Consider the following 12,500-nt stretch of genomic DNA (forward strand, 5'->3'; position numbering starts at 1 on the left):
AAAAAAGTGTCTCTTTATATAACACGTGTAAACTCACACAGTATTCCTTTACTGTTTCACAAGTTGTTCAAAAAATGGCCCATATCTGTCACCTGTAGATGAAGCAAACATATGTAGTACTTTCACAACCACAAAAAAATGTTTTTCATAGCATTCATAATGATAATTTCATGAGGTTTGTCATTCATGCTATTTTTTATTCTTATCTTCAGATCATCTATAATATTTTTTAAATTCCATTTATACAGTTTATTCCTGCTTTGTGTATATGCTGCAAACAAGCTCAGCCTGATTGAAAGTTGTCAAACGTGCACAGTAAAATGGCAATTTAACAACTTGGCAATGTAAAAGTCTCTAACTGATTGCACAACCTTAGTATCATATAATCTTATAAATGGTTTAAACCCATAACTTAATATACATATTTTTTTTTGTATTTTCAACTAATGCTAAGAAAAAAAAAATTCTTACAAAGCCCCTTCTACAGAAAAATATTCCAAGTTTCCTGTCTGCCTTTCTGAATCTTTTTCACAGGTGTTTCCAAGCCTTATGTGTATTTGTGAAATGTATTACCAGATGCCAAAATTTGTGACTTAGCAACTCAAATCTGGTATTATACCAGCATTATAATGTCTTCCTTTTATATTTTGTTCTTGTTATCACAGCAATAGAAGATAAATATATCGCACAAAAAATGGAGTTTTTACATTTTATTTTCTATATTTTTCAATTACTTTATTACCTGCACTTCACAACCTTGTTTCTTGACTGCCAAATAATCCATTCTTTTTACTAACACAGATGCAACATTATAAAAGTTTTCATAAAATTTAATATAATGACACAGTCTCACAAAAAAAAAAGCGATTACTTCCCACTGGTTTCTACAGGACACATCACTATCAGTTGTATCAACATACATACATGTCTTTTCTGTGAGGTACTGTGCAATACCTCAACTTAGTTCAAACAACTGTCATAAACATCTCATTTCTGTATATCATTTTCATCTCAAGTTATGCCGAATCCCTCTCTAACAAAATCACTTTTTGGCACAAATGTCTTTTTTTTTGTAAATAACATGCAAAACAATGTTCTTCAGCTTGAACAGCCAAGGGATAGCTGTTGCACTACATTCAGTTTATATTTTAGTGCAGCAAATGTAAGCAAATCTTTGACTAGAGTATTACAAACAGCTGACAAACAGAAAATGTTAATGAGAAAATTAACAATTGCATAGTGAAAGGTCATGGCCCATACTCTCATCCACACAGTAGATTGAAGTTGATGCTTACCAATAATCAATTCTTATTACTAAGAGTACAATGATCACATAAATATATTAGTAGCAATTAGACCTTAGACAGCAAACTGTGAATTGGAATATTACCATTTCTATGGTATTGAGACAATTGAAAACTGCAACATAACCAGTTCATATTTTTTTAAAACTGGAACTTTTAACAACCATGACAAATACACTAATCTCACCAGCATATGCTAAAGTCACAAGAAATGTATATATATACCTTTATCACAAAAAAATATATAGTTTTTTGTAATGATAATAAGAATTACAAGAATATATGCTTTTCATACCTACAGTATATTATAGAGACAGTGACCTAAAATCTAATGGAACATGGAATAATAGTATTTCACCTGGCAATTAAATTAATTTGAGAAGAAACAAATCATGAATGCAATTTGGAAAAAAAAAATCTTTCTTGAAAACCTTTTACCTATCATGTAATGTGCACATTCACAAGCATACATACACATAGGTAAAACATTATAAAACACACTCACACTGGTTCCCTGTTGATGTGCAAATATTAAATGCCTCCTTTCCCTGTTACTGTATTAAACATCCTATACAGGTGTTCTGTTATATTTTAAAGCTAATTATAGCAATTACATGCTGAAGGATAACTGAAATCCATTTTTATTTAGCTACCTTAGATAGGAACTAAACTCCATTTTTTTTTCTTTTCTTTTCTTTTTTTAGGACGCTGATGACTGGGTGACAGAGTAATGATGAGCCAATTGGATCTAGCTGCCATGACCATCCTCCCATGAAAAAAAATAAATTAGCTAAGAGCTGAGTTAAAGGAATATGACATCACATAAATATTGGCTGAGGGCTAGGGTGACAAGAGTTTGCCATTATGAAAAATTTGGCTGATGGCCAGGGTGACTGGAATGACCTGCCATGCATGCATAAAACTCTTGGCTAGTGATAAGGTTTAGGGGGGTATATAGGAAGGGGCTCACATCATTTCCTCTAGTAAATGAAGATGAAATGTACAATCAGTGAGCCACAGCTGGAAGAGCACCAGCTCCAGGGAGGTCACTTCCCATGCTCAGGATCTTATTCCTGTTCATGACTGGCAGAAATGTGTTACAGAAAATTGAATAACACAAAAAATAATTTAAATGACAATATGTTGAGTACCTGGAGGTGATATAGTCTGTGCAAAGAAAACCATCTATTGCCATCTTGAAGCAGCATATCAAATACAGATCTTGGAAAATGGTAAATCAGCAAAAAATGCTTTTGCAAAAGAAGATAACATTGCTAAGGGGAGACACAGTCTTGATACTGCACATGAGTGTCAGAAGTGATGGCCACAAGGTACCCAAATCCAACAGTTTAATAAATCGATAAGTTATTGATAATTAATAATAAATGTAAAAATATTCAGCCAATCCTCACCAATCTGCCAACTGCATCTTTGCCTCTTAAAAAATGTTGCAGAGTATACTTTTGTTTCAGTTCATTTCCGATAGCCATCCCTAAGTCACTGTTAAATTTGTGTAATAGCATGCATTGTTTTAAAATCTGACATGTAAAACCTAGACTGGGAAAGCACTTTGTCTCTGAAGCATTTGGTGAATTTCTATTAAATGCAGTCTGCTTCAAGAAAACAAACTTCATGGGTATGTTCTCACCTCAGTGTTATTGAGAATGATTACAAGGGAATGCAACTTTCACACAAAATATTAATATTTTGCCTTGGAATGTACAGATGTGGCACACACATACACACATTTACATGGACACATGTACATTCATACACACCCCAACACACAGAAGGAACACCAAAAACTGATGCATACCTATGAATAAAAGCAATGATGATGATGATGATAATGATCATATAGATAAAAGTAGGAACCATTATATTCATCATCATCATCACTACTATCATAACAGCAACAACAGTAGGAATAAAATATGGTTTAAGCATCAGAGTTCATCACTTTGATAAGCACAGAGGTTGTACAAATATAGCAATCTTTGCAGAATTACACAAATTCAAGGATATGCAACTCTGCAATTCATTTAAGGAAACATCTAAAATCCAAGTTCTTTCAATACTTTTTAACTGACTGAAAATTTGAGCTATAATCTAGAGTTAAACAAGTGACCAAGCAGGTAGTGTTTTTCTTAACTGGTACAATTCAGAAATTCACAACAGAAATCTCATTTTAAAATGGCTTTCTCTTTAGGGACACATAGCTTATTATTAATTAATTAATGATTATGCTACTTCTTAAACCTAGCTAGAGAATTACAGAATTTTCTTCCGAAAAATGAATGCCGTGTATATGTACATGGGCTAGCGATATTTAATTATTAGAGAGCATCTGAAACTTGTGATATAAATGCTAGGAGACCTTCACCATTCCCGTGTGAAATTACTGGTGACGTATGCACAACTTTTCTCATTCCAAAGCTGTCGTGCAGATATTAATAACACATGCAGAAGCAGAGCCAAACTTATTAAAAGGAAACTTTGTTTACATTTCAATGTCATGAATTTACAAAACAAAGTCTCTGTTGAGCTGTATCTAAAATGTTATTCCAAACACAAATTTATTCCAATTTATCTGCCTACATCATCTAATGCATTTTTCTTAAAATTCAATTGCAATGAGAATATACAGATGTGTCCCCTATGGAACACTTAACATATATTAATATAACAAGGAAGACATCTGACATTTAAATTAAACTTAAAGTTTAAAAAGTATCGCAACACACAAAGTTACCTGCAGGATATATTCCTGGTCTCTTGCTAATGCTAACATAATCCTTGCAGTTAAAAAAGTTTTCATGCCATGGCTTAAACTCAATTACAAGTCCTCTCTGGTGGTAATTCTACTGTCACATTAAATGACAGTATTTTGGCCATGTACTAAATTCATCCAACAATAAACAAATATTCAATTTTTAGCCAAAATAACAGAAACTAACCAATTCTGCCATCTGAAGCAGAAGTTTGTGCATGATCCATATTTTTCAGCAATCAGAATCTTATTTGTGCATGCAAGTCCTATCAATGTGATATGCTGGACCATGTTTAAACCATGAAAGCATCCGTGGGATGTTCTTACAATGTCCTCTAAACTGATCTTCACTAAACAACATAAAGCAACTTTGATGTAAACTACTCCAAATAGTACAGTATCAGTACATTACCATAAGTCTGAATGGTGTGTAAAGCATAATGAAGCATTCATATGGCATAACAAAAAATAATTTTTGTAAATGACTGCCATCTCACCCTCTAAAGGAGCAGTCAACACTAGCACTTTTTCTGCCACTTTCTACCTCCATTTTAACCTAAACCCCTGCTTCTGTGATTCCGGCTAATGGGATACAGATAACCTTTTTGGATGTAATTAATGTTACTAATAATAATGGAGAGATCCAAAAGGCATTTTCTGTTTCTGCCTGCACTCTGAGTTTATCTTTCCAGTCCATGGCTGTTCTTCATGTTATGTCTGTCAATAAAAATACAAGAAGAAATCAGTAGTTCTTCACACGTTTCTCTTTATTTGCCCGTTTTCTTCGAAAAATTCTCATAGCAGGGCTTCCCACTGTTACTGATTTCCATCCTGAAGCTGGTGACCTACAAAACATGTCTTATTGATAGCTAATGTGTTACCAGACAAAGACAGAGGTCAGATGCTTGGGGACATGAGCAAAATGTGCTAGTATGATAGGTGATTATCCATTGGTCTACCTTGTGCCACTGGCACAGCAGCATCCATAAAACCATGGAATAAGGAAATCTCATGGCATGATAATGTATCGCAATTCTCTCACTCCTGAATTACTATATTTGTAAGTACTAGGATACATCTTCAAGCATGAATCCCATTTTCCTATTTTCTCACAAACATACTAAAAGAAATTAAAAGCCAACCATACCTAAAATACTACCTTAAACAAAATATCATTACCCAGGGTGAAGAATCTGCTTTCAAAGAACATAGTATTCTGTGTCAGTTAGCGATTGCCAAGTCAAGCTAATGGAAATAAGGCAGAAAGAAAGAGTATGTGCATGTATGAGTGTGTGTGAGTGTGAGTGTGAGTGTGTGAGTGTGTGAGTGAGTGTGTGAGTGTGAGTGTGGTGTGTGTGTGTGTGTGTGTGGTGAGTGTGTGGTGTGTGTGGTGATGGCAGTTGTAGTGTTGTGTGTGTGTGTGTGTGGTGTGTTGTGTGTGTGTGTGGTGTGTGTGTGTGTGGGTGTGTGTGTACAAATCATAAAAAACAACCAACACCACAATACAACAAAACACACACACAACAACAACAACAACAACAAACAACACACAATAAAAATTACAATATGATTAAATAATTTCTACAAATATATATTATACGATATACGTATATATGCATATATATATATGTAAATACATATATATATATACTATATTTATAATTTACATATATACAAATATATGTACAAAATACATATATATACACATCCATATCCATATACACATACATATTCATATGCATATATACATACATACATATACGAACACGCACAAACACACGCACACACACACACACACACACACACACACACACACACACACACACACACACACACACACACACACACACACACACACACACACACACACACACACACACACACACACACACACACACACACACACACACACACACACACACATACATACATACATACATACGTGTGTGTGTGTGTGTGTGTGTGTGTGTGTGTGTGTGTGTGTTTATATATATGTGCAAGTATATGTATATGTATGTATGTGTGTGTGTGTGTGTGTGTGTGTGTGTGTGTGTGTGTGTGTGTGTGTGTGTGTGTGTGTGTGTGTGTGTGTGTGTGTGTGTGTGTGTGTGTGTGTGTGTGTGTGTGTGTGTGTGTGTTTGGGTGTTTATTTCTGAAGTATTTCTTAAAAATGTTCAGTGAAAAAGCAGCTGTTCTGTTAGTGGTGCACACATATGAAACGGTTTTATTAAATTCTATCTACCTGAAGTGAGATAAGGACTATGTAACTTACTGGCCAAATTTTAAAGCTCCTTTTCATAAAATCTTTGCACACAATGAAGCAACTTTTGTACAATATGATTAAATATTCTACAATAAGATTTATATATATATATATATATATATATATATATATATATATATATATATATATATATATATATATATATATATATATATTATATATATATATATTTATATATATATATATATCTCCCAACAACTGTGAACTTTGTAAGTGTTTATAAGTATCATGAACCCTAAGAAAACATGTGACATGGGTTGCAAACCCCATTACACCCTTACAGTCAATGAAACAACAAACATTAAAAATATTTACAGAAAACTTGCAAGTTATGATATAATATTAGCTGTATGTACAAAACTTTCAGTTCCAAAACCTGTGCTTGATTCTGGAATAACAGGGAATCTTGCTTCCAAAAATTGACATTTAAATCTTTAACTTGAACCTGTACATACAAAATATTAAATTCCCAATCAAACGCATCAGGTCCTCCTTCAGTTATATCCCAAGAGTGCGTAAGAATATTTCTCATCTTAAAATTTTGCAATTGTGAATTTGAACTTTCCTCTTAGCAATGCCACAGTGGTTAAAGTGTTTTCTTGTACAGTTCATTACCCTAAGAAAATTCATTCTGAATATCAGTAAAAAATTGATTTCTTGAGAATATATAGAGGAGCAGAAAAGTGCTTTTTGACCTGGATAATATTGCTGTTTATCATGCTTAATAGTAAAATGGACTTTCTTCCATTTTTGATCAGTGAGTTCCATAAACTCACAATTTATTTTTTATTTTTATTTTTTTCTGAGTAAAATTACTATAAAAAGTTGATAAAAAAAGAGCATTACTTAGAACAATTCATAAAAAAAAAAAAAAAAAAAATAATCAATCATTCTTTGTTCTTTTCTTATCATTCAAGGTACAGGAATTCCAGCAGTTATATTCTAATTTCCAGAGACCATTTTCAGCTCGACCACAAACAGACAGAAGCATTATCATTTACAATTTTCACATTCAGTAAACCCTATCTGGAGTAATGAATAGAACAAGACATAACCTTGTACCAGACAAATCAGAACTGTAATTCAGTGTCAGGTCTACTGCATCTCTGGCTCCCGTCTCACCCTGTCATGGGACAAACCTCCTCACTCTGCACCAGACTGTGGAATCTGTGCCAGATGCTAAGGCTCCACATACACACTGTCCCTCCCCCTCGATGGAATTGTGTCTCCTGGAAAGAGATGGAAAGACAGGACAGGATAAAAGTAAGAAGCAAATCAGATGAAACTATAGAGAATATGAGAATCAAGAGAACTGACTAAACACATGTTAAAATCCTCACCATTCTGTTGATGTCCCCAATGCAGACATACGACGAATCAGGTTGTGTAGCCACAGCCCATTTGCTGTGGTCGTGGTGGGTTGAGAAGCTTGTAGCAGCTGCCTTGGCTGACACACTTTGGACATTTATTACCCTGTACAACAGAAATAAAAGCATGGTCTACATTAATGAACTGGATCAAAAGTTAAAATAACAGGCCAAATCATAATCTATGAAAAAATCAAAGCACAGTCTAAAATAACCTGCTAAATCATGGTCTTTCTGATTGGGCAAAACATAAAATAAGAATCCTAGGTATAAAGTCAATAATTTCCATCTATAATAAGGCTTTGATTACAATATTTCACTACCACCGGCTGATGACGATGATGAAATAGTAATAGTACCAGCATTGTCATCACAAAAAAATAGAAATAAAATAATATTTAAAACTTAAAAAATCATAAAAATAATAATAATAATTATCATTATCATTATAATCTTAACAATAATGATAATAATAATAACAACAATAATAATAATAACAATGACAATAATAATAATAATAATAATAACAATAACAATAATAATAATTTTCATGTTAACAATAATAGCATTAGCAATAACAATAACAATAATAATAACAACAACAACAACAACAATAACTTTTTTAGCATTTGTTATAAAATACCTGGCCATGAGTGATTTAGCGATCTTCATGAAATCTAGGAAAGTGTGTTAGGAATATGGCTTTAGACTCGTCTTGCTGGATACCAATTATCTCTGATGAAATCCTTATGAAGCAAACAGAGAATTGCAACATTTCTGAACTGCAATGGACTCTTTAGAAAGACAGGGTGAATGAATAATCTCCCTCTCAGGTTCCTATTCAAATTTTGAAACATCATTATCTTTTTCAAATTATGATGCAACAATGGCCTTATGGTATTCCTCAGCACAATTCTAGATTCTACTAATCACTGTAATATCCTTCTTTATATATTCTGTGAATACAACTTGAATTTTTGCAGAAGATTAAAGCAGCCATACAGCCAAATAAAGTCAATACCATAACTCATGGTACCCAGATACCTGTATTCTGCCCATGGATTCCAACACTGATATGGAAAATGTTTAACAGGCTCTTCTGAAGCATGACTAGCCAACTGCTTACATTGCACATAAGACTAAGTGAGATCTACTGTAATTATGAATACAGCCTGACTGTATACAAATCTAATATATTGTACTGTGTATAGTACCAACCAGCAACATCCATCCACCTAAAAAAAATCTTCAGTTAAAGCATGCATGAGGATGTGCCTGTGTGAGGAGACCCTACACACCTGTATGAACCATTACAAGAGGATGGGAGGGGATGGGGGCCGTTCCTCCAAGTCTCCACAGCTATGTTTGTCTTCAACACTGGTGCCACTAAACCACTGTACAGGTCTGTTAATATGGTGCCTTTGTATTAGTTTTTTCTACTTGAAATTAGAATAATTATTGATTCTGTTAAAAGGAAAAAAGGACTTTTAGACTGAGTCCTTATTTGTGCTATAGTCATGCAAATGGTCATTAAGTGTATGAACAATATACATACCTGATGGTTTCCAATCATTATAAAACAAACAAAATTAATAATTTATCTACCTTCTTTCATACTTAGTAAATGCTAGACCATAGATGTAAACTTATCTACTTTCTTAAGACTCTTATTTCATTCACAGTGTGCAAGTGCAGAGTGTTATAGGTCTCTTTGGTGCTTTATGTATAATTCTGACACACAAGACTAACCAGTTATTTAGAACACTGTACCATACAAAAGAAACAATTCATACCATCATTATATTTCCTGTATTTTGCAAATGCCATAAAGCGTTTTCCACGCTGAGAAATGAGATTAACTATCCTAAACCACTGTGGTCCTTGAGGTTGTTGTTCCCCCCGGATGACCCTGTCCAGCATGGCAAATTTTTGTTCCAGGGCACGGGGCATATTAGAGGAATATATGAAGGGTTCATTGTAAAACAGCAGCTGACCTGGGGGCAAAGGACACAGATCAGTCTTATATAAAAGAAGAATACTGCAAAATTCAGTAAACATCCTCTCTGCTTATTATTCATCTACATCAATATATCACAATAAGGAGCCCAGTGATTAAGAGTGACATATCATAAATGCAGTGCTTATAGAAGCAAAAGAATGTATACTTTAAGGAATGAAAAATATAACAATAAGATCCTTACCGACATTGTTAGCCTGATGTGCAGGTAAGCTGATACACAACATGGTCTGCCCATAATGTTGCCCTGAAGACGGGTATGAGTAGCCATCTTCTGGCGGAGGAGGGTACTTGGGCACCGAGTGAATGAGCCAAAAGCCCCCTAGTTCTGTTAGTAACACCACTCCTTTGGTGTGCCCTTTGGTGAAACTTTTGGTGTTGTTTGGAAATTCATCATTGTACATAATATAGGCCGTATTCTGGAAAGCAATGAGAAATGAGGAATATCAAATAAATTGGGAAAAAATATAGCTAGCTAGATAGATAGATATACCATTATATACATATACAAACAATAGCCAAGCAACAGCTATGACAGGAACAGGAAGTGTAAAATATTACCTTTAGTCGCTCAGGATCACTATAGAGCCGACTAAGGGTCCAAGCTAGCATAGAACGTTCATTGTTGATGCTGATGTTGCTAAGGACCCAGCCACTTGCTGAATCACTGTACTGACTGAGCACACTGGATACTCCTCCACTCTGTAGTCTGTTGGGCATAGATATTCCTTACGTAAATATGAGGAAAAACTTGTAACATAACATGCAAATCAATAATAAGAGGTACATCTCCGTACATAAATGTATTTTATATTCAACAAACCTGACTGCAGTTTCTGGCGTAAGATACATGTAGGCTGACCCTTCACGCAGAGGACCAAAACCTGAATTTCTGTCTTTCGGCAACTTGTAGACAACAAACCTGTAGAGCAAATAAATAACAATATTAATTATAATGCACATCACTAAAGGAAAAGACACAGACAAACAGAAGAATCACAGAAGGGAAAAAGAAAAGGGCCAGAGTACAGAAGACTGCAATATTAGGTGTACCACTGTGTTCTCTTTCCCAAACACTGCCTGGAGGCTGAAATACCTATTCCTTTATTTCAATTCTTTTTAAGACTTTTGTCATTTCAGAATTTTGTTCTCAAATCTTTTCACAACCTTTCACATTTTCAAAACTTTCTCCTTAGTATTTTTCTTGGCTATTAATCCCACTAGCAATTTGTTTATAAACATGGTCATGGTAGCTGGAAGGAGATATGATCCTGGCTACAGCTTTTTCTTTTTTGTTTGTTTGTTTGTGTTTACTTTTTCTTTTCTTCTGTAACAGTAGATGTAGCATAAGAACCAGTATGTGAGGTTATTCGTCAATGGTAACATTGAGGTGTAAAAAGGGAGGAGGTGATAATTTGCAAAAAGACTTCAACTTCAATTTTTCTGGTGAGATGTTTTGTTTCCATCAGAAATTGTAAATACAAAAGATATCCAATGTCACAAATAAAAAATCATACGAGCAGACACCTCTCTATCTGGTGCTTCAGCAAAAGTGAACAAACATCCTTAACACATATTCTAGCAAGGAAGTGTACATGAGCGAAATAATCTAGACCCAAATTTCCCTAACAGTATATTGCACCCTCATGGTCATTTGAATGTTTTAGTAAAATGTTAAGCAAAACTCGAGCAAGATGAAACAGGTTTCTTGACAAGACATACAATTGGTAGTTATATTAAATACATTTCTTTGCATCTTGTGACCGAGTAGTAGTCCACGGAAACTGTTCCATAAGTAAAGAATTACAGGTTTTGTTTTTGGGAATCTACTGGTGTATATTTAGTTTATAATATCAAAAGAGGAAGGGAAGTGCCCCTGTGAGTGTGGTAATTCTTTCTCAGAGTAATGTGCTTATTTTCTGGTAAAAAATATGGTATCTTATTAGAACTATACATATACTGCAGATGCATAGCGATTCTGATTAGTGCAGTAATCCTCATAGTAATGGAGGGCATGTGGTATATCAAAAAAAATTCTTAGGTAACCCAGGATGTAATAGAATGAATCTGTAACAGAAAACTGTAAAGTCACCACAAATATGCCTAAAACTGATCAATTAATGTCTACACATATACTGCCATCAGTGAAAGCTTATTGGCTAAAGTGGTTACCTATGCAGTGGGGAGGGGAAGGGGAATCTATGGTAATCCACTCCATTTTTCAGTAAACCTGGCCCTTGACATGCAGTCTAATCATCCTTACACTGAAACTAAACACTGATAAATATTATCCAATTTCACTAACCTCATGTGTATGCAAAGTTCTAGAAAGGATAATTTTGAACTGACTCAGGGACAAGTTACAGGGTAAATTATCTCACAGACTGTACAGATTTCTATCGGAATGTAGCACATTGCTTTGCAGAGTACTTTTCAAGCTCTAATCCAGGGAAGCACACTGTTTTTCTTGACCTGAAGTCAGCTTTTGACATTGCAAACAGAGAAGTTATCCTAGAACAATTAGTAAGTTTTGGCATCTGGGGTAAATTACTGAGCTGGATTAGGAACTTGACATGTGTCATAAGTATAAATATCTAAGGGTGAATGTAAATGATGCAGACCTGATCCTTTCTCTAAAGAAGAGGCCCTGGCTTTTATAAGGTTGTAGACTACCCTGCAATGTACTTGTTATAATGTAAGGAATCAGAAATAAATAGCTTGGAGGTAGTGTAAAATGAAGCTATGAGGATTATCCTCA

At 34.4% G+C, this 12,500-nt stretch overlaps 1 protein-coding gene across 1 annotated transcript in view; it reads right to left on the minus strand.

Annotated features, from left to right (window-relative positions):
- Positions 1 to 6,548: 6,548 nt before the first annotated feature.
- LOC119596526 (deoxyribonuclease-2-alpha-like) overlaps positions 6,549 to 12,500 on the minus strand; it is a 7,899-nt gene continuing 1,947 nt past the window's right edge. Inside the window, exons 2-8 of the mRNA XM_037945807.1 lie at positions 10,566 to 10,664; positions 10,304 to 10,451; positions 9,927 to 10,161; positions 9,519 to 9,719; positions 9,024 to 9,129; positions 7,699 to 7,831; positions 6,549 to 7,587 (exon numbers count right to left, since the gene is read on the minus strand). Coding sequence (XP_037801735.1) covers positions 7,477 to 7,587; positions 7,699 to 7,831; positions 9,024 to 9,129; positions 9,519 to 9,719; positions 9,927 to 10,161; positions 10,304 to 10,451; positions 10,566 to 10,664 — 1,033 coding nt within the window. The 3' untranslated portion in view covers positions 6,549 to 7,476. The remainder of the gene's footprint in view (positions 7,588 to 7,698; positions 7,832 to 9,023; positions 9,130 to 9,518; positions 9,720 to 9,926; positions 10,162 to 10,303; positions 10,452 to 10,565; positions 10,665 to 12,500) is intronic.

Source organism: Penaeus monodon, chromosome 38, assembly GCF_015228065.2.
Source record: "Penaeus monodon isolate SGIC_2016 chromosome 38, NSTDA_Pmon_1, whole genome shotgun sequence".
Taxonomy (NCBI): domain Eukaryota; kingdom Metazoa; phylum Arthropoda; class Malacostraca; order Decapoda; family Penaeidae; genus Penaeus; species Penaeus monodon.